The sequence below is a fragment of the Bos grunniens genome, chromosome 29 (genome assembly GCF_055505025.1).
Source record: "Bos grunniens cultivar Pamir isolate PY7600 chromosome 29, Bosgru_T2T1.0, whole genome shotgun sequence".
NCBI classification, from domain to species: Eukaryota; Metazoa; Chordata; class Mammalia; order Artiodactyla; family Bovidae; genus Bos; species Bos grunniens.
The window spans coordinates 2909029-2929771 of record NC_141193.1 but is presented as its reverse complement, the minus strand read 5'-3'; the positions used below and the strand labels follow the sequence as shown (position 1 = coordinate 2929771).

Below are 20743 nucleotides of genomic sequence, written 5' to 3'. Positions count from 1 at the left end.
AAGTGTCTTCATTTTATATGCTGTGTGCTTGGGGGGCTGGATAATCAAGTTCAATTTTATTATCTATTAATCTGGGAGGTGATGGTGCTCGCATCCTTACCTGCTACAAATATTGCCTCCGAACAGTTCACAACTGCCCCCTCCTCTGGAGAACTGCCCAAGACAACGGAAGCCCCCTATTCCAGAAACATCCCACCTTCTGGACTGCTGACAACAGGTTTCAGACTCAGCTACATCTCCTGGTGTTAGAGTTCTATTTTTCATCCACCATCGCTTTTGAGATTGGGCCAGAGGGCTCTCCCTGCGCCTGCTCACCTGGAAATCCCACTGGTCCTTCAGCCCATGGACATCTGACCTCTACCTTGTCACTTTGCCTAAACCAGGATGATGAATCCGTCACTTGGTAATGGCGGAAGTGGGAGAAGTGAGAGTTGAAAGCAGACTTTTTCTTGACTTCTTTCCCTCCAACAACTAATGCTGTTGGTCACACCCTTCTCTTTCCTTGCCTCCGGGGTAACACCTTACAGTTTCCCCTTCTTTGCCTGGTTTGGGCTTTGGTGAGACAAGTACAGGTTCAAATTACCTCTTCCACCTCTGCCATTTACCAAGTGCCAAGCTTCCCTGATAGCTCAGTTGGTAAAGAATCTGCCCACAATGAAGGAGACCCTAGTTTGATTCCTAGATTGGGAAGATCCTCTGGAGAAGGGATAGATTACCCACTCCAGTATTCTTGGGCTTCCCTTGTAGCTCAGCTAGTAAATAATCCACCTGCAATCCAGGAGACCTGGGTTTGATCACTGGGTTTGGAAGACCCCCGGGGGAAGGTCTTCCCCTGGAATACTCCAGTATTCATGGCCAGAATGCCATGGGCTGTATAGTCCATGAGGTCGCAAAGAGTTAGACACGACTGAGCAACTTTCACTTCACTTTCAAGCTCATTATCCTCTTAACCTTCCCTTCTCCTTGTCTTCAAGAGTGGGACTGATCATCCCTCATAGCATCGCTGTAAGGATGAGATGAAATAATGCATATGTGACTTTGCTAAGTGTGAGGTGTCAGTAACAGGTATGAGACTATCCCAGCCGATCCTTACCACTGCCCCGTGCTTTCCTCTAATTGACCCACTGTTCTTCTGGGTTCCGTACTTTACACGGTTTGGACATAGACCTCTGGCCTGAGAAGACCAGAAACCGCAAGGTGGGTTAGAGGCTTGCTGGGAACGGGTGTCAGGTAGGGTCTACAGGCTGGGACTTAGTCCAGGAAGTGGATGAAGAGTGGACAGGCACCTCCCTGTCCGGAGTCCTTGGGTTCCCTTCCCAGCAGTTATACCTACGAGTCATGGGAAGTTGAGTCATCTAACTTTCCTAAACCTATTCCTCTTGCAGTGGAGGTAACTGTTTCTACTCAGGGTATTGAAGCATAAAGCAGTGAGAGAATGTATGCGGACTGTTTCCTTAGCCTGGTGCCTTTCACAGGGTAAAGTGAAAAGTGAAAGTGAAGTCGCTCAGTCGTGTCTGACTCTTCGAGACCCCATGGACTGCAGCCCACCAGGCTCCTCTGTCCATGGGATTTTCCAGGCAAGAGTACTGGAGTGGGGTGCCATTGCCTTCTCCAGTAGGGAGTAAGTACCCTCTTACACAGGGTAAGTGCTCTGTAAAGCTTAGCTCATCAGCGTCAGCGTCACCATCCCCTCACCACCATCACCATCGCCTTCACCACCACCATCATCATGACCACCACCGTCATCTCCATTACACCCGCATGACCGCCTCCATCACCATCATATCCTCATCTTCACCATCATCCTTGTTGCCATCATCAATGCACTAAATGTCCCTAAACACATATGGCATTGCTTTTTAGAGCTAGAATGATGAGAAAGTAGCCTTTGCTTTACAAATTGAGGGCTGTGGGTGCAGGAAGCTAAGGAGGCCATTACGGCCCGAAGACTGGTCCACCTGGCTGAGAGGAGCAACGTCCCACCTGTGCTCACAAATGAATGCCCGCTTTCTGACAGCAGATGCAGGAAGTACAAGGTTAGGTCTTGGCCTGCGATGTCCATGTGGAAGGTCGACTGATGCAAAGGGCAGCCGTCAATGATGGGCACAAAGTATGTCATTCCTTCTCCAGATTCGATTGTCATTCCTGGGTGAGAAAACACACAGGCATCATGTCAGGTCCAGGGCATTGCTTATCAGTTGTCAAGTCTGCTTGAAGACATGGCAGAGGAGCAGATAACCAGATGGGAAAACAAGGGATCTGAGGAGAAAACTTTCTTTCCCTGCAGGAGAGTGTGCTAGGATAGTGCCGATCTGGGCCAGACCAATGGCTGAATGTGCTGGAGAGGAAGTCTGCAGGTTTTCTAATTAAATCAGACGTTCAGGTGTTAGGCTTTTCATAACTGTTCACGGGGTTTGCCATTCCCTTCTGCAGTGGACCATCTCAAGGCTGTATATTGTCTCCTGGCTTAATTAACTTATTGCAGAGTACATCATGTGAAACGCCCGGTTAGATAAATCACAAGCTGGAATCAAGAATGCTGGGAGAAATACCAACAACCTCAGATATGCAGATGATACCATTCTAAAGACAGAAAGCAAAGTAGAACTAAAAATCCCCTTGATGAGGGTCAAAGAGGAAAAAAACTGGCTTAAAACTCAACATTCAAAACACAACCATCATGGCATCTGATTCTATCACTTCATGACAAACAGATGGGGGAAAGTGGAAACAGTGACAGATTTAATTTTCTTGGGCTCCAAAATCATTGTGGATGGTGACTGCGGCCATGAAATTAAAAGATGTTTGCTCTTTGGAAGAAAAACTATGACAGACTTAGACAGTGTATTGAAAAGCAGAAACATTACTTTGCTGGCAAAGGTCTGTATAGTCAAAGCTATGGTTTTTCCAGTAGTCATGTATGGATGTGAGAGCTGGACCATAAAGAAGGCTGAGCACCTAAGAATTGATGCTTTTGAATTGTGGTGTTGGAGAAGACTCTTGGCAGTCCCTTGGGCTGCAGGGAGATCAAACCAGTCAGTCCTAAAGAAAATAAGTCCTGAATATTCATTAGAAGGACTGATGCTGAAGCTGAAGTTCCAATACTTTGGCCACCTGATCATAAGAGCCAACTCACTGGAAAAGACTCTGATGCTGCTAAAGAGTGAGGAGAAGAAAAGAGAAGGGGATGACAGAGGATGAGATGGTTGGATGGCATCACCAACTCAATGGACATAAGTTTGAGCAAACTATGGAAGACAGTGAAGGACAGGGAATCCTGGCATGCTGTAGTGCACAGGGTCCCGAAGAGTACGACATGACTTAGCAACTGAACGACGGCAAGGGCATGGCACCAGCATGTTCTTATTTTAAGACTTCGTAAGCTAGGAAAAGGCAACCCACTCCAGTGTTCTTCCCTGAAGAGTTCCGTGGACAGAGGAGCCTGGCGGGCTACAGTCCACAGGGTCACAAAGAGTCAGACATGACTGAGTGACTCACCCTTTCAGAGCTACAGTAATCAAGAGAATGTAGTATTATCCTACAGCTACACAAACAGATCTGGAGGAGGAATGGCAGCCCGCTCCAGTATTCTTGCCTGGGAAACCCAATGGACAGAGGAGCCTGGCGGGCTACAGTCCAAGGGGTCGCAGACAATCAGACACAACCGAAGTGACTTAGCACACACGAATAGACTGATGAAGTAGGACAGAGAACACAGAAACAGACCCCCACACACAGACAGCTGGTTCTCAAAAAACGGGCAAAGGCAATCCAGTGAAGAAAGCATGGTCTTTAAACAAATACTGTGGAGAAGATGAGACCTCCACATACACACAAAACCTCACTCATACTTCATACCATATACAAAATTTATTTGAAATGGATCTAAATGGAAAACTAAATGACAAAGTCTCTAGAAGAAAACAGCAGAAAACTTTTTGGGCTCAGTGTGTATTTCTTAGATATGACACTGAAAATAAGATCCACATAAACTAAATTGATAAATTGATCTTCATTGAGGTTAAAAGCTTCTGCTCTTCAAAATACACATTGAAGAGGGTGAAAAGTCATAAACTGGGAATCAGATCAGATCAGATCAGATCAGTCGCTCAGTCGTGTCCGACTCTTTGTGATCCCATGAATCGCAGCACGCCAGGCCTCCCTGTCCATCACCAACTCCCAGAGTTCACTCAGACTCACGTCCATCGAGTCAGTGATGCCATCCAGCCATCTCATCCTCTGTCGTCCCCTTCTCCTCCTGCCCCCAATCCCTCCCAGCATCGGAGTCTTTTCCAATGAGTCAACTCTTGTTGCAAAACTTCTGTCTGATAAAAGACTTGTACCCAGAATACAAAAAGAATTCATAAAGCTCAAAGATAAACAACTCAATAAAAAATTGGGCAAAATTGAACAGTTTGAAGTAGATCTACGGATGGTAAATAAACACATGAAAAATGTTCAATCTGATTGGTCTTCAGGGAAATGCTAGTTAAAACCACAATGAGATACCGCTGCACACCTGTTCAAAAGCAGAAATGACAGATTGACCCCATCAAGGGCCCTGGAGGAACCAGGCGCCTCACAACAGCTGTGTGGGACCACACAGAATGGCCCGCGGAACACCACGCTGCAACTAGCCTGGCCGAGTTTTTAAAAAGTTAAACGTCCACCTACCATATAGCACAGTCACCTCCCTTCCAGGTATTTGCCCAAATGAAATGAAAACAAGTGTCCGTGCAAATGTACACAGATGGACACCTGTATACAAATGTCCACAGAAAGTTTATCGATAAGGGTCCCCAACTGGAAACATCCCAAATGGCCATTCCTGGGTGAATGGATGAAGTGTGGGCATTCACCCAAAGGAGCATTACTCAGCAGCAGCACGGGATGAACCGTTGATACAAACCACAACGCGAATGAGTCTCCAGATAATCCCGTTGAGTGTAAAAAGCTGTACAGGAAAGGGTACCCACTGCATAATGACACTTCTACGAAACTGCAGAAGATGTAGACCCACGTGTGGGGACAGACGCCCGGAGCAGGCAGCGTGTGGCGGGGGAGGGGAGTGTTTGGGGGTGATGGACAAGTCCATCCTCTTGACTTGGGGGTGGGTTCAGAGTGTATTCACACCTCAAGGTGTATCCAGCTGTGCGCACTGCAGTTCAGTACATGCCAATCATACCTCAGTAAAGATGCTCAGGAAAAAAGTGCTCAGTGCAGGAGGCGGGCGGGAGTTCAACCAGGAGGGATGAAAAGGGCTCGTAAGTGGCTTTTATGCGTTTTTCTTTTCTTTTCTTATTTGGTGAAAGGGAGTGGGCAGCCAGAGGGATGGGCTGGGTGTGGGCTTGGGGTCCCAGGGGCGGGCTTCCTCGGGGCCACTCACCAGCGGTGTGGCCAGAAGCATAGAGAGAAAGGACTCCTTGGTTGGCTAAATATAAGGCAGGCACACTGAAGGTCTCAAACAGGATCTGCGAGAGGCGTGGAAGCAGTCAGGGGGCGGTTTGCCTAAATTCCGTGCGCACACGAGTCCCTCTGGCCAGAGGAACATGACTCCCCCAGAGGGATCCAGACAGCAGGGTCAGGAATGCCCCCTTCATCCCAGCCCTGCCCTGACGACCTCTGTGACACCCTGTCTCCCCGTCTACAGAACGGGCCACACCCTTCCCAGGTACCAAAGGGTGAGCGCCTTCTGTGCTGTCTCAGGACCTGCTAGAGGGCATCATGCCACCTTGTAAGCCACCGTTTCCTCACGGTGGGGAAAACACAGACTGCCAAAGCTTCTGAGAAGCCATTGCCTGTCCCTCCACTGAGTACACCCTTCTTTCCTCTCTCCGAGGGTGGGCAGACCCATGCCGACCAGGGTACTGGCCTTCCCCAGTCAGTAGAAATCGATCAGAGGCCAGACAAGACATTCAGGCAAGGCTCGATCGGGGTCCCTGTTGTGAAGGGGGCGTGGCAAGAACAAGCAGCAGGTGCCTGGCTGCCCCTGGGTGGGGATGAGCTGCGTCCTTACGCGGGGGAGGCTCAGGGTATGTCCAGGGGTGAGCAGAGGAGTGGTGTAGGTGGCTTGCCCGCCCCTCCGTGGTGCTGAGGGCAGGGGGCACCCGCAGGGCCCTGCTTCTGCCAGCACTACCCACTTTCTGTCAGTTTTATTTTTTTTTTTTTGCTGCAAGCTCTTCAGAAGTGGCAGTTGAGTTTTTCAGTCTCTTTGTATCTTTTGGTCCGAAATTTGTCCCCAGTGCACATGCACGCAGCTATTTTTGGTGTTGTATAGTTTCTTTGCTGGAGGAGAGGTGTGTCCCAGTGCAAGCACCACAGCAAAGGCCAGGTCCCAGGGCCTCCCGTCTCCAGACGTCATCGAAATTCCGACACTTGGACTTGGGACAACTCGCTTGTTTCATCACGATGGAGCAATGAAAGCTAACGGCTATTGTGTGTCAACTAACAGGCCAGGCACTTAATCCAGACATGGCTTGGTCAGGAAATCTCTCCTGGGTGCCATGTACGGGGAGAAGGAGCGCACAGAGGAGGCAGAGCCTCGTGTTTATGGCCCACGGTGGCGGCCCCCTGATGGGTGTGACGTAGGATCCCCCCAACCCCATCCACATGAGCGCCCAGCGGGCAAGAACGTGAGGGAACAGGTGGCAGGAGTGGGGCACGGGCTGCAGAGCACGCCGGGCACCGCCTCTGTGGCCCTGGTGGGGTGAGTGAACAATTTCCCTGCAAGATGGTGACACTGTGTCCACAGGACTACGGGTTCTTTTTTTTTTAAGTTCCCTCAAGTCCTTCCTAAATCTTTTCCTTTTGGTTTTTTCTCTTTTCTTTTTGGCTGGGCTGGTTTGCTGCACGCTGGCTGTGGTCTGGGTGCGGGGGCTCCTCTCTAGTTTCGTGGCGGTGGCTTCTCTTGTTGCAGAGCCCGGGCTGTAGGCACACGGGCTCAGTAGCTGTGGTGAACGGGCTTAGCTGCCCCACGACGTGTGGAATATTCTCGGACCGGGGATCGAAGCTGTGTCCCCATTGAGCCTGTGGTTGCGTTGGCAAGAGGATTTTTAACCGCTGGCCCAGCACGGAAATTGTATCGGTTCTTCTGATGGCGGGACTCACCGTGGTGTCACTCGGATGGATGGCAGGCAGACTTCGTCACGTGCAGCTCCAAACCAGGGACAAGCACCAGGCTGCGCCGTGGGGGTGGGACGGGAGTACACCAGGAACAGGGTGAGCGGGACCTGTCGGGGACAGAGCACCGGTGGCCTGCGGGGTGGTCTGCCAGGTTGCAAGGGATCCTTTGGGTCAGCTCGTTTGGCTAAGGTCATGGGCTCCTGTGCACAGAAGCAGACCTTAACGGTCTCGTATCCGGCTCTGAAGCAATTAGGGCAGGTGTATAGCACTGCAGGACTCTTGCCTGGAAAATCCCATGGATGGAGGAGCCTGGTAGGCTGTAGTCCATGGGGTCGCTAAGAGTCGGACACCACTGAGCGACTTCACTTTCACTTTTCCCTTACATGCATTGGAGAAGGAAATGGCAACCCACTCCGGTGTTCTTGCCTGGAGAATCCCAGGGACGGGGGAGCCTGGTGGGCTGCCGTCTATGGCGTCGCAGAGTCGGACACGACTGAAGCGACGCAGCAGCATAGGGCCCTGGGGTGTGTGACAGGACCACAGTCAGAGGGTTGGGGTGTGGGCTTAACCCGCTGCCCAAGAGGGAAATTAACCAGCCTCTAGCCAAGACCCCAAGCCAGGTCAAGACAGCCTTTTTAAACAGCATTACACATCTCTAGCCAAGACCCCAAGCCAGGTCAAGACAGCCTTTTTAAACAGCATTATACATCTCTAGCCAAGACCCCAAGCCAGGTCAAGACAGCCTTTTTAAACAGCATTATACATCTCTAGCCAAGACCCCAAGCCAGGTCAAGACAGCCTTTTTAAACAGCATTATACATGGAACACACACTACTGAGTGTGTGACTCACAGAGCGTGCTACCCTCTAAGGGGATTATTACAGAGCAGGGTCTGGGGGCTTGATGATTTACCACGAGAGGTGAGAACACACGTCCGCACGAAGATTAGCCTGTGAGTCTGTGCCATTCTTGGGCTCCCCCCACAACTGGACCCTGGAATTTGGATCCTAGTGGAGGTGGGAGGGCAGCTTTTACGATTCAGCTAGAGACCCTTCCCCTTAAAAACACCAAGAAAAAACCAGCTCCACTCCCCCTGGCCTGGCAAGAGCTTGGAAGGGTCTTCAGGGAACCTGAGGTCAAGCTCCCATTTCATAGATGAGAAAACAGAGGCCTAGGGACAAGAACCAGCATTTAGTGAGTGCTTGATGGTGCTAAGCATTGGGACAAGCGCTTCACAGAGTTAACTCATCTCATTTCCATGGCGCCCCCGGATGATACCGTTATCATCCTCTGAGGGGGCACCAGGACACCGAGAGGACCAGTCACCCACCCGAGGTCACGAGGCCAGCACTTGGGGGTCTCAATGCCAGCCCACGCCCTTCCCTGTGTGCTGGGCTGACCCCACACTGGTTTCTCTCCTGGGAACTGGCCCCCAGAAATCCTCTTCAGATACACATTTATTCTCGGAGAAGAACCAGCCCCGCAGTCCTCAGCCTGCTTGTCTCCAGGAGGAGACCCGGTTGTATCAGCTTCTGGACGGAGGGCCAAAGGCAGGAAGAGGACCGGCTGGAAGGCTGGGGCAGGACGGGGAGCTTGGCGCAGAGCTGCAGGTGTGAAGCCCCCTGTCCACAGGGAGGGGGCATTCTGGGCCCCAGTGCAGCCGCCACGGCCGGCTGCCCCGGGTTTGTCTGCAGAAGCCCCTGCCCTTCAGCACTGCTCCATCCTGGGCTGCACTCCCACGTCCCCTGCCCGGGGTGACCCACAGGGATCTGCCCGTGGGGGTCCCGAAGGGGAGACGAGGAGGTGGGAGAAGGCACTGGGCCGCTGGCGTCCCCACGCCCTCCCTCCTGGCCCCTCTGGCTGCTGGTGCCCCCTCCCTCCTGGCCCCTCTGGCTGCTCGTGCCCCCTCCCTCCTGGCCCCTCTGGCTGCTCATGCCCCCTCCCTCCTGGCCCCTCTGGCTGCTCGTGCCCTCCGGCTGCCCACTCAGCCCCGGCGGGTGTGTCAGCTCATCGCCAGCCCAGAGCCCTGAGCCTCTCCTGTGCCTGTTCTGAGACTTGGGCTCACCCATGTCTGTTGGCTCTTCAATAAACTCTCACCAATGCTACCCCATGTGGGCGTCCTTTGGTTTCCTGCTGGGATCCTGATACAATTAGGGAGTGAACTCAGAGACAGTCGTGGCAGAAGGGCAGGGAGCGGGCCTGGGGGTGGTGGGGAAGTGCCCGAGCCAGGCCTTGTGGCCGGCACTGCAGTTAGTGCGAGGCTGGTGAACTTGCCTGGGCACAGGGGGGCCAGACATTGGGTCAAACATGGGTCTGGGTGTGTCTGAAGGTGTTTCTGGATGAGACTGGCAATTAAGTTCATGGGCTAAGTGCTGTGCTCAGTCGCTCAGTCGTGGCTGACTCTTGCAGCCCCATGGACTGCGGCCCGCCAGGCTCCTCTGTCCATGAGATTCTCCAAGCAAGAATACTGGAGTGGGTTGCCATCTCCTTCTCCAGGGGATCTTCCCCACCCAGGGACTGGACCTGTGTCTCTTAAGTCTCCTACATTGGCAGGCAGGCTCTTTACCACTAGCGCCACCCACAGACTGAGCAAAGCAGATTGCTTTTCCCAAAATGAGTGTCGTAAAAGTGAAAGTGTTAGTCATCCAGTCACGTTGGACTCTTTGTGACCCCATGGACTATAGCCCGCCAGGCTCCTCAGTCCATGGGATTCTCCAGGCCAGAATACTGGAGTGGGTAGCCATTCCCTTCTCCAGGGGATCTTTCCCACCCAGGGATCAAACCCAGGTCTCCTTCACTGCAGTCAGATTCTTTATCGCCTGAGCCACCAGGGAAGGTGGCTCTCATCTAATCAGCTGAAGGGCTGACTAGAACAGAAGATCTGAACTTCCCTGAAGGAGAGGGCATTCCTCCTGCCTGACTGCCTTTGAGCTGGGACATCAGGTCTTTTTATTTCCTAATATATTCCTTATTATTATTTTATTTATTTTTGGCTGTGCTGGGTCTTTGTTGCTGCTCGGGCGTTTTCTAGTTGCAGCCAGCACAAGCTTCTTGTTACTGCGGCTTCTCTTGCTGTGGAGCCCAGGCGCCAGGGTTTGCAGGCTCAGTAAGCGAGACTCCCGAGCTCTGGAGCACAGGCTCAGTAGTTGCAGCACATGGGCTTCGTTGCCTGAGGCATGTGGAATCTTCCCAGATCAGGGATCGAACCCGTGTCTCCCGCATTGGCAGGCAGATTTTTACCACTGAGCCCTCAGGAAATCCTGGGACGTAAGTTTTTTTGTGGTTTTTGACTGACTTAGACCACTGGCTGTCCTGGGGTCCATCCTGCTGGCTGCAGATGCTGGGACTTGCCGGCTCCCATGATCCTCATTGACTCTTTACAATAATACGTATTTCTCCTTGTTGTCATTCAGTTGCTCAGTCATGTTCAATTCTTTGCAACCCCAGGGACTGCAGCACACCAGGCTTCCCTGTCCATCACCATCTCCCAGAGTTTGGTCAAACTCTTGTCCATTGAGTTGGTGATGCCATCCAACTATCTCATCCTCTGTCGCCCCCTTCTCCTCCTGCCCTCAATCTTTCCCGGCATCAGGGTCTTTTCCAATGAGTTGGCTCTTCGCATCAGGTGGCCAAGGATTGGAGCTTCAGCTTCAGCATCATTCCTTCCAGTGGATATTCACTGGAGGGTTGGTTTCCTTCAGGAGGGACAGGTCTAAATCCCTTGACTCTGTGGGTCTCCTCCACTGAATGTCTATCTCCTCCTGGTTCTGCTTCCCTGGGGAGCCCTGAACAAGACTGTCTGGAGCAGTGCGTTCCCTCGGAGGAAGGATGCTTCTGTCTCTCTCTTCTCTCTCCAGCTCACACGGGCCCCTTCGGGCACTGGGCATTCTCAAAGCTGCTGTCTGCTGTGGCAGGACTGAGGCTTATGCCAAGTCCACGTGCCTAGCATGGCCCACCGCCCACGTGCAGGGGAGGACTCGTGGGAGCCCCCGAGCCCTGTGTTAAATGAGGCAGGGCTCACATCTGTGCTGCGGTGGACGCTGCTCTGTTTCTGGGCCGTGGAGGGAGCCTCCTCGCTGGGCAGGTGGTGCCTCCGGCCGCTGGGCATGCCTGCTGGGTCACCGCTCACCGCGGGAAGCGCCGCTGGGCTCCGGGAGTCCGAGCCAGGTGGCAGAACCTGGCTGCTTGCTTAATTAGCTCGCTGACGTCCTCATTAGGCAGCCGTTGCAGCTCTTGCCCCACCTGGACCGCATACCAGCCCTGAGGAGGGCTCTGCCATCTGCACTGGGGGTGCATCCCCTTCCCCACCAGCCTTGATGGGCTCCATCACCCAGTTCAACCCAGTTCAAGCTGAGGCAATCCAACCAGCACACATCACCCACTCCTTGGGGTTGCGGGGCAAGCCAGGGGTGAGGCCTACATGTGGAGGAGGCCCTGGAGCTTTTAAGTCAGGCTTAGACCCGCAGGCCGGACACACCAGGCATCAATGCTGAGAACACACTGCAAACACAGATCCCGGGGGTTGGGTGTGTCCACAGGCCACTCGCTGTGCAACCTCAGCCAACGACTGCCTCGGCTCCTGGAAGCCCCAGTTTCCCTGCCTGCCCAAAGGGGCACATAAGCGCCCTGCACGTAGCGTGGCTGCAGGTCCAGATGAAACCATCCAGCTTCAACAGCTTACCTGTGCTCGATGGTTTGTGAGCCCTCTGGGGGAAGCTGTCACTCTTGCTGATACCGAAAGGGTCCGGTCTCGCTGGCGTCTCTGTCTCTCCCAAGGTTGGGGAGGGGCCCCTGCCGCCCTCCACCAGCCTGCTCCCTGACCCCCGAGCTCCCCTCCTGGCCTCTTACCTGTGACAGTCTCTCTTTACTGGGTATGGAGTTCAAGGGCGGCTCTGCCATCAGCAGAGGGTGCTGCTCTGGGGCGACGTGGAGCATCTGGTAGAAGGAATAGTGCCAGATCTGACGAGAGAGGGGGCGCGGCTGTCAGTGCCCCGCAGCCCCCACCCCGGCCCCTACCATTTCCCACCCAGGAGGAGGCCAGCCTCGGGCCGTGAGGACCGCAGGGAGGCCCCACAGAGAGGCCACGTCGAGAGGGGCCCGCTTGCTGGCCCTGCAGAGCAGCATCTCAGAAATGGGTCCTCCGGCTCTAGTTGAGCCTTCGGACGCTGCAGCCCCAGCCAACACCTGCCTGCAACCCCATGAGAATCAAGCCAGAACCACCCAGCTAAGCTGCCCCCGAGTTCCTGGCCCACGGAAACTGTGGGAGGTAACCGGTGACCATCCCTGTTTCCAGCCACTCCGTGTCGGGATGACCTTAAGCCTTGGATAGTTAACGCATTGTCCACGGCAATGTGATCCTGTTCAACTACATACGGAGCCCTCAGCTACTAAGAGAGTGGTTCAAGGCAGCTGTGTCCATCCCATCCATACTGCACTGGACATGGTTGGATGGCATCGCCGACTCAATGGGCATGAACTTGGGCAAACTCTGGGAGATAGTGAGGGACAGGGAGGCCTGGTGAGCTGCAATCCATGGGGTCACAAAGAGTCAGACACGACTGAGAGACTGAACAACAATAGCAAAGATACACGGAGCGCAAACTTCACCACTGTAAGCTTTTTCCAGCTGTGCAGTCCAGGGCACTAAGTGCATGAACACTGTCGCACAACCATCGCCTCCGTCCATCTCCAGAACTTTCTATCTCCCCGAACTGACACTCTGTCCCAGTAAACACTAACTCTCCATCCCCTCCCCCAGCCCCTGGTCCCCAACCTCCCACTCTCTGTCTCCATGAATTTGATGACCCTCGGTCCTCATAGAAGTGGCGTCGTACGTTACTGTCCTTCTGTGACTGCCCCATTTCACTGAGCATCTTGTCCTCAAGGTTCACCCCCATTGTAGCTGTGTCAGGATTTCCTTCCTGTTAAAGACCAGATACAATTCCACTGTGTGGAAGGGCCACGTTGCGTGCGTCCAGTCATTCACTGAAGGACACTTAGGTCATGTCTACCTTTTAGCTGCTGTGAACCTTACTGCTATGAACACATGTGTACAAATATCTCTTCCTGGCCTTGCTTCCAAGTCTTTGGGGATTCACTCTGAAGGGGGATTGCTTCCCTGGTGGCTCAGACAGCAAAAATCTTCCGGAGACTGATTGATCTACAGGATACCCTGGGTTCGATCCTTGGGTCGGGAAGGTTTCCTGGAGAAGGGAATGGAAACCCACTCCAGTACTCTTGCCTGGAGAATTCCATGGACAGAGGAGCCAGGTGGGCTACAGTCCACAGGGTCTCAAAGAGTCGGACACGACTGGGTGACTAGCACGCTCACGTTCGCGGTGATTCTAGCATGATTTTGGGGAATCACCGTATTGTTCCCTATAGTGACTGCACTGTTTTACATTCCCACCAAGAGTGTCTGAGAATTCCAAATTTCTGACTCCTCATTCTCACCAACATTTGTCATTTGGTGGAGGGTGAGGGGTGAGGTGTTTATTTGTTTTTAAGATAACAGTCATCTTAATAAGTGTGGAGCATGTTTCAGATTTTTTTTTAATCCATTGTCTCCTTTAATTCTCACATCAGTGTTACATGGTAGGAAAAGTTATATCCCTTTCCTACAGATTAGGAAACTGAGGACCAGAGAGCCAAATTACGGGTCCAAAATGATGCAGGTCATGCGTGATGGAGACGGGATTCAGGCCCAGGTCTGTGGTTCTAAGACCTGTATGGTGAGTACTGCGATGTAGCATCTCCAGAGACCCAGAGCCGGGAGATGCCGGGAGAGCCCTGGATGTTGTCCGTACGTCCCTTCTGAGGTGCCGGGCAGCAGGCCACCCCAGGCATTGGTGGGGGCCCTTGAGCACAGCCCACCCAACAGCAGCCACCGCCTACCTTCTCCATGTCGTCCCAGTTGGTGATGGCAGCCCTAGAGACGGGGTATAAGAGGTTGAGTTTCCCTTGGTTTTTCGGAACCTCATTTCCGATGAACCAGTCTTCCTCTTCCATTCCCACCAACAGCTTCTGAAACACACAGGCCAGGCCACGTCTGCCCTCAGCAGCATCTCCCTTGACTTGGGTCTGTGGGTGCACAGTGGACGGCGGGGAGCCCCAGCGTGATGCCGGGGCCACTCCGGGTCACAGCACTGCTGCTGGTGGCCCCCTCAGACCCCCACACTGTGTCAAAATGCTGCTAAGGGGTTTCAGCAGATGACCAGCAAGCAGAAGGTGCACCCAGGAACCCCTGCTGGGACGGGCTCTTGTCCGCTTTGTAGGTGAGGAGACTAAGGCCACAGAGAGAGGGGTGGGAAGGAAGGAGCTCTGGAGGTGGGGGTGGGGGCGGACACACTGGCTTCTATCTTTGCTTTGGAAAGTAAGCAGGGCGAGTCTCCAATTTAATATAATCCGTTATTTGGGGGAAGACAAATCTACTTTCATGCAGGTTAAACCATGCATTCCATCATTTGGAAACGATCTGAGAGTCAGCTCTGTGTTAATCTGAGTCCACCAAGAACCAGACACCAAGAGGAGATGAACAGTACAAGGATTTTATTCGGGAACACGCAGATGAGGAGAGACACAGGCTGTCGTCCGATTCTGAGGCCAGGACAGCAGGCTGGATGGGCGACCTGGAGGAGTCCTTGAGCCAAAGTCATTCATCAGGGTCATTCATTCATTCGTGTCTCCCAGAAGTGGGTCTGCCTGGCTGTCCCTGCCGTGCTCCGTTGTTGGCTACGAGTCATCTGTGGGCAGCACAGTGTCCCGGGCAGGTGTCCCGGGGCAGGCTGGTGCTGGTGTGGAGGCAGGGGGCTGCGGTGGTGTGCTGGTGCACGCGGGCCATGCTGCATGGTGCCAGGCTGCGATGGTGCATGCGGCAATGATGCTGGTGATCCAACGGCCTGGTGGTGCCAGGCTGCCCTGCTGCAGCGGATTTCAGAGAAAGGCCCCTCAGGGAGCACCACAGCTCCTCCGCACAGAGCTCTTGCATCTCAGGAATTTGTATTTTAGGCGGAAGAGGCCGTGCGCCTCACGCATGGAGTCTGCTCTGTCTGAGCTCCGCTTCCTTCTCTGGCCGGTGTGACAGTGGCCGGCCACAGTGTTGCCAGGGATGAAGTCTAGAAAGTCTGTGGCTCGGAAAACGTTTTATAAACCGAAAGTATCCGCTGACACAAGGGGCAGATTTCAGCTCAGCCCAACCTTCATGAGAAGGGAGAGGAACCAGGGGTGCCTGTGGGAATGAGGAAGAGGCAGCCTTGTCCTGGTTCAATGTGGATGGAGCTCGGGTCTGACGGCTGCTTTGGTTACAGCGGTTGCGTGACTCTGGGCAGAGCCTGTCCCACCCCTCCATGGCCAGAGGTCCCCCACGAGGGGTCTCCCTGCCCTCCTGCTGCCACACAGAAGGGCCCGGGAGGGACCATGGTGTGGTTGGCACAGATGGAAATGAGCCCACGCGGAGCATCCTGCCATGTGCCGACCCCTCTTGGAGGCAGAAGCTTCACCAGGGACTTGCCCGAAGCCCGGACAGGTGGCACCAAGATGCCTTACAGAACACCAAGACTGAGAACCCAGTAGGCTGCGGTTCCGATAGAGGGTTTGCTGCCTGATCATTCGTCTTGGTCACACGGTACCATTTTGGTGAGGAATTTGAACTTTTTTGCAGTAATCTTGTGCCTCCCCAGGTATGTAACCTGCACTGTTTCTCATTGAACCTCTTTGTAGAGTGAACAGGTATTACACCCTCCCTGGGGCTGTAGCATGTTGTTCTGTGGGCCAACGTTAATTTTTTTTTTTTTTTTTAGGATTTAGGCTATTTCTTTATTTCTTTCTTTTAGTTAGAGGATAATTACAACATTGTGATGGTTTTTGCCATACATCAACATGAATCAGCGTTAGTTATAACCCCTCCCTCTTGAACCCCCTTTCCCACCGCTTTAGGTTCAGTGTGAAGTTTGACCTTGCAGGACAAATGATCACACCTGTTGGGGCAAGAGATGTCACATTGAGGGCTTCAAACAGAGGGACTGAGTACAGGGAGGCGGTTACACTGCGCTGGGAGTCTGAAAGCGCAAGAAGGGCAGAGAGTAGGACCCCCTGGAGGCCGCCTGACTGTGGGAAGAACCCGGCAGTGGGTTTGCAGAACAAAGGCTCAGAGGAGGTCCCTCAGGGCTGGGAGGGGCTCTCCTGGGGCCGCAGGGCGATCCTTGGATGGAGGGGAGGATGAGGGCTGCCTGCTGCTGGGGGGTAGTGGGCTGAACAGTGTGGGAAAGCAGGCAGCCTGCCCCTCCTGCCGCCTTCCGAGTGGCTTTGGTGCCTCCTACTTGCACAACCTCTCAGAGGCCGGCTGGTAGAGGAGCCCCAGCTCCAGCATCAGAGCAGAGCAGAGGTTTGAATGGCGGTTCCTGAGATAGGTCCACGTGTAGGCCCTAGAACCCACATGAGCGCGACCTTGCTTGGGAACAGGGTCTTTGCCGATGTGACTCATTTAGGGATCTGGAATGCGGCTGGATTTAGGGCAGGGAGACCCAGTGGCAAGTGTCCTTATGAGAAGGGAAGGGAGAGTGAGCAGAGAAGGGGAAGGAGAGAGAAGCCACGTGATGACGGAGCCACACGCCGCAGAGATCCAGCCTCAGGCCGTGAACGCCACCGGAAGTGGGAAGACTCCGCCGTGAACGTCACCGGAAGTGGGGAGACGCCGGGAGGACCCTCCCCCAGACCCTGGAGAATGTGGTCCTGCGACACGCCGTCACCTGTTGTATAAGTAAACAGAGGGTGTCGCGGCCAACAAGCCCCCCGACTGTGCACCCACAGGGGACTCGGGATGGAGAAAAGCAGATGCCGGCCCCAGACAGCTGAAAGTGCTAGTCGCTCAGTTGTGTCCAACTCTTTGCAACCTCATGAACTGTACCCCACCAGGCTCCCTGTCCATGGGATTCTCCAGACAAGATTGCTGGAGTGGGTTGCCATTACTTTCTCCAGGGGATCTTCCCAACCCAGGGATTGAACCCAGGTCTCCTGCATTGCCGGTGGATTCTTTACTGTCTGAGCCACCAGGGAAGTCCAAGAATACTGGAGTGGGCAACCTATTCCTTCTCCAGGGGATCTTCCCGACCCAGGGATCAAACCTGCATCTCTGAATTGGCAGGCGGGTTCTTCACCAGACGGTCGAAGTGCATATCAAAGGAATGATTCCAACGAGCCCAGACTCTTGCCTCTTCCCGTATAGAGAAGACGGCTAAATTTATTGACTTGAGATATGTGCTTTTCCTTAACTAAGAGCAATCTTGTGATGTATCGACTACCTGGTTTTCATCACAAAAACCCCTATATCCCCTGGTTCCTCCCTTACCCTGCAGAGCAGATCCTCAGAGCGACCTGAGAGCCTGTCTACTGGACCGAAGTCCCTCCGTAAGTCCACCGAACAAAACAGAATTCTCAGCTTTGAGGCTGTGCTGGTTTGTCTCTTTGCTTCCGTCGACAACACCTTGATTCTGGACCTGCGGCTCCAGAACCAGGAGGATCCGAAGTTACGCTGTCTCGGCACCAAGACAGCAGCCCTCGTCACAGCCTCCCCAGGGCACTAACCCAGCAGCAGCTACAACAGATGAAGTATAAGCCTCCCTCCGCCACGCACCCCCAGCTAACTCCCACTCCCCCCTCCCAACTGTTGAGTAGATAAACCCCTACAAAGCAGGGTGGGCGAGGGGGGAGGCAAATGCTTTTCCATCCTCTTGAGGCTGGTGGGGAATTATTCAGAGACAGTTTAGTTTCCGAGAGAGAGTGGACAGCAGAGAGGGCTCAAAGGTCCCAAACCGTTGGGAGGCAGGAGCCAGGGGAGGTCCCTGGCCAAGCTGGTGCTTCTGGGGACACGGCGGAAGGAGGGCAGGGGCCAACAGACAGTCTGCTCCTTCCTGGCCTTGACCGGTGGCTGTCACGGTGGCCGGAGCTCTGCCTGCAGCTGTGCGTTGGGAGGGCAGCCTGGAGGGGTGTCGGGACCCCTCTCTCACCCAGCTGAGCCGCAGTAAGTGGATTAAGCAGGGCTCTTGCAGCCTTTTCTTATCTCCAGTGTTCGCACCGCCCCAGACTCCCAAGCCCACGGGACCGGAAGTCAGCCGCCACCACTAGCAACAAAGGCTAGACATGGGGAGCTTGGGCGGCTCTTCCGGGAGGTGGGGTGGCTCAGGCCCCAAGGAAACCCGCACACCCGACAGGTCCCCCTGCCTCTGACTCTGGCAGCCCTGCCTCTTCCTGCGCCTGCCCCCCCCGCCCCCCCTACCCCCTCCCCCTTCCTCTCTCTGCTTCTTGGATGCACAGGACGAGCCCATCTGGCTCCAGGGGACGCGGCTGGAGGGGCAGCCAGGAGACACAGAAGGAGGGAGGGGATGGCCTCAGAGAGAAGGGGCTCAGACAGGGCAAGGCTGGTGCTTCCTTCCCCTCCCCCAAGGAAGCACACTTTCATCACTGCTTAGAGCATGTTATCAGTTGAACTGCATCCCTCCCAGAAAACTCTGTGCTGAAGCCCTGACCTCAGGGTGTGGCTGTATTGGGAGCCAGGCCCTTAAAGAGGTGATTACAGTAAAATGAGGTCACGAGGGTGGGCCCTAGACCCACAGGACTGGTGTCCTTATAAGAAGAGGAGGTCAGGACACAGACACACAGAGGGACGACCCTGTGAGGACACGGGGAGGAGACGGCTGTCTGCACGCCCAGGAGGGGGCCTCAGGAGGACCGGCCCTGCCCACAGCTGGGTCTGGGATTCCAGCCTCCACGCCTGGAGAGAGTAATTGTCTGGTGTTTAAGCTGCCCCGGCTGTGGGCCTTTGTCCCAGCAGCTTGAGCACAGCAACACAAAGCAAAAGACGAAGCAATGTGTAGCGATCTTGAGCCAGGTCCTCTTGGTGGGATGTCTTAAGACAAGGCTCAAGGCCCTTTGAATCTTAGCTGGGAAGGGGCTGCGGCCCCCAGGGAGGACGCCTGGCACTCACCTCGTGGCGGAGTTTCCCGAGGATGGTTGGGAACACGGCCAGGGGTGCCTCTGTCCCCGCGAAGCCCACCTTGCTGAAGCCCGAGCCGTAGTCACAGATAAGGGGCACATTCATGGCGCCGCGTGTGAGCCAGCTGCAGGGAAGACAGAGGGTGCGGCTGTTTGTACTGTTTGCAAGGTGCCAACCTGAGGAGCAGCTGCAGTGCCAGGTAGGATCTCAGCTCTGGGCACCCAGAGTTGGGCCTGCCTGCGGGGTGAGCTGCATCTGGATGCACTGGGCAGTTTGCTGGAGTGGCCGGGGTCTCAGATGACCACCTGCGCTGGCTGCCCTGGAGCCGTGTGGCTTTTGCCGGGTGCAGCCCATGACCTGCTTCACTGGGGTCTCCTGAAGCACTCCCTTCACCGTTCGCCCAGCCGGGGGTTTGGCCAGGGGGCCCCGGGAGGTTCAGTGGCCCTGGTGGTCTGCATGCTGGTGTCACGGCCAGAGCCCCAACCCCTCTCCTGTGAGGCCTCCTGCACCTCCTGGCCCCAGGTCAAAATCAATCCCTCCCCTCCACTTGGCTTCTAGAAGCTTCTTCCAGGTTTTGGCAAGTTTGGAAAACATGAGAAGAAGAATAAAGAAGGAAATCTCAACCTAGAACTGCTTCAGAGTGGGGAGGGATTTGCCTCCAACCAGCCGACTCCCTGAGCCTGCTGGTCACTGGAGAGTGGGGTAGGGCTGCTGAACCCAGGACAGAGCAGTCCCCGAAGGAGCATTCTCCTGCTTTACCCCAAATTCTCATGGAGCCGGGAGTCACTTGTGAGTCTAAATATTCAGTATCAACACAGAGAAGCAAAAATCTACAAAGGGTGTCATGGAGATTGGAAGGGAAAGGTTCAGACCATTAGGAGAAGGAACTGGAGCTTCCCTGGTGGCTCAGTGGTAAAGAACCTGCCTGCCAGTGCAGGAGACGTGCATTCAACCCCTGATCCAGGAAGACCCCACGTGCTGAGGAGCAACTACACTATTGAGCCTGTGCTCTGGAGCTCGGGAACTGCAACCACTGAGCCCGCTCACTGTGACTATCGAAGCCCATGCACCCTAGAGCCTGCTGCTTCATGACAAGAGATGCCACCGCAATGGAAGCCTGTGAGCCGCAGCTAGAGAGTAGCCCCCCAGTCACTGCAACTAGAAAAAAGCCCACACGGCAACAGCACAGTGAAATTAAATAAAGCTATTTAAGAATCACTTTAATCCAATGTGATAAGGCCTGTGCATAGGAGGCAACGTTCTAAGTCAGCCTGGGAGGACTTGGATGAGGAGCTGCACCCTCAGACTGACAGGAGAGGGGGGAGTATTCTTTTTCTCTTTGTCCTATTTTGTGATGATATACATCCATGCCTCAGTGGTAAAGAATTCACCTGACAATGCAGGAGACATGGGTTCAGTCCCTGGGTCAGGAGGATCCCCTGGAGAAGGAGATGGCAACCCACTCCAGTATTCCTGTCTGAAAAATTTCATGGACAAAGGAGCCTGGGGGGCTACAGCCCATGGGGTCACAAAAGAGTCAGACATGACTTAGCGCCTAAACAACAACAACATCCAGGTGAGGCTCGGCACCCCCACGTGCCCCTCACAGCACTTGACCTCTCCCCTAAACAA

General features: G+C 54.2%; 1 protein-coding gene across 1 annotated transcript in view; it reads right to left on the bottom strand.

The window, feature by feature from the left end:
* LOC147341716 (actin, alpha skeletal muscle 2-like) overlaps positions 1–20743 on the bottom strand; it is a 37244-nt gene that overhangs the window by 12641 nt on the left and 3860 nt on the right. Inside the window, exons 2-7 of the mRNA XM_086383289.1 lie at positions 19103–19235; positions 14017–14145; positions 12957–13043; positions 11971–12081; positions 5387–5471; positions 1984–2145 (exon numbers count right to left, since the gene is read on the bottom strand). Coding sequence (XP_086239415.1) covers positions 1984–2145; positions 5387–5471; positions 11971–12081; positions 12957–13043; positions 14017–14145; positions 19103–19216 — 688 coding nt within the window. The 5' untranslated portion in view covers positions 19217–19235. The remainder of the gene's footprint in view (positions 1–1983; positions 2146–5386; positions 5472–11970; positions 12082–12956; positions 13044–14016; positions 14146–19102; positions 19236–20743) is intronic.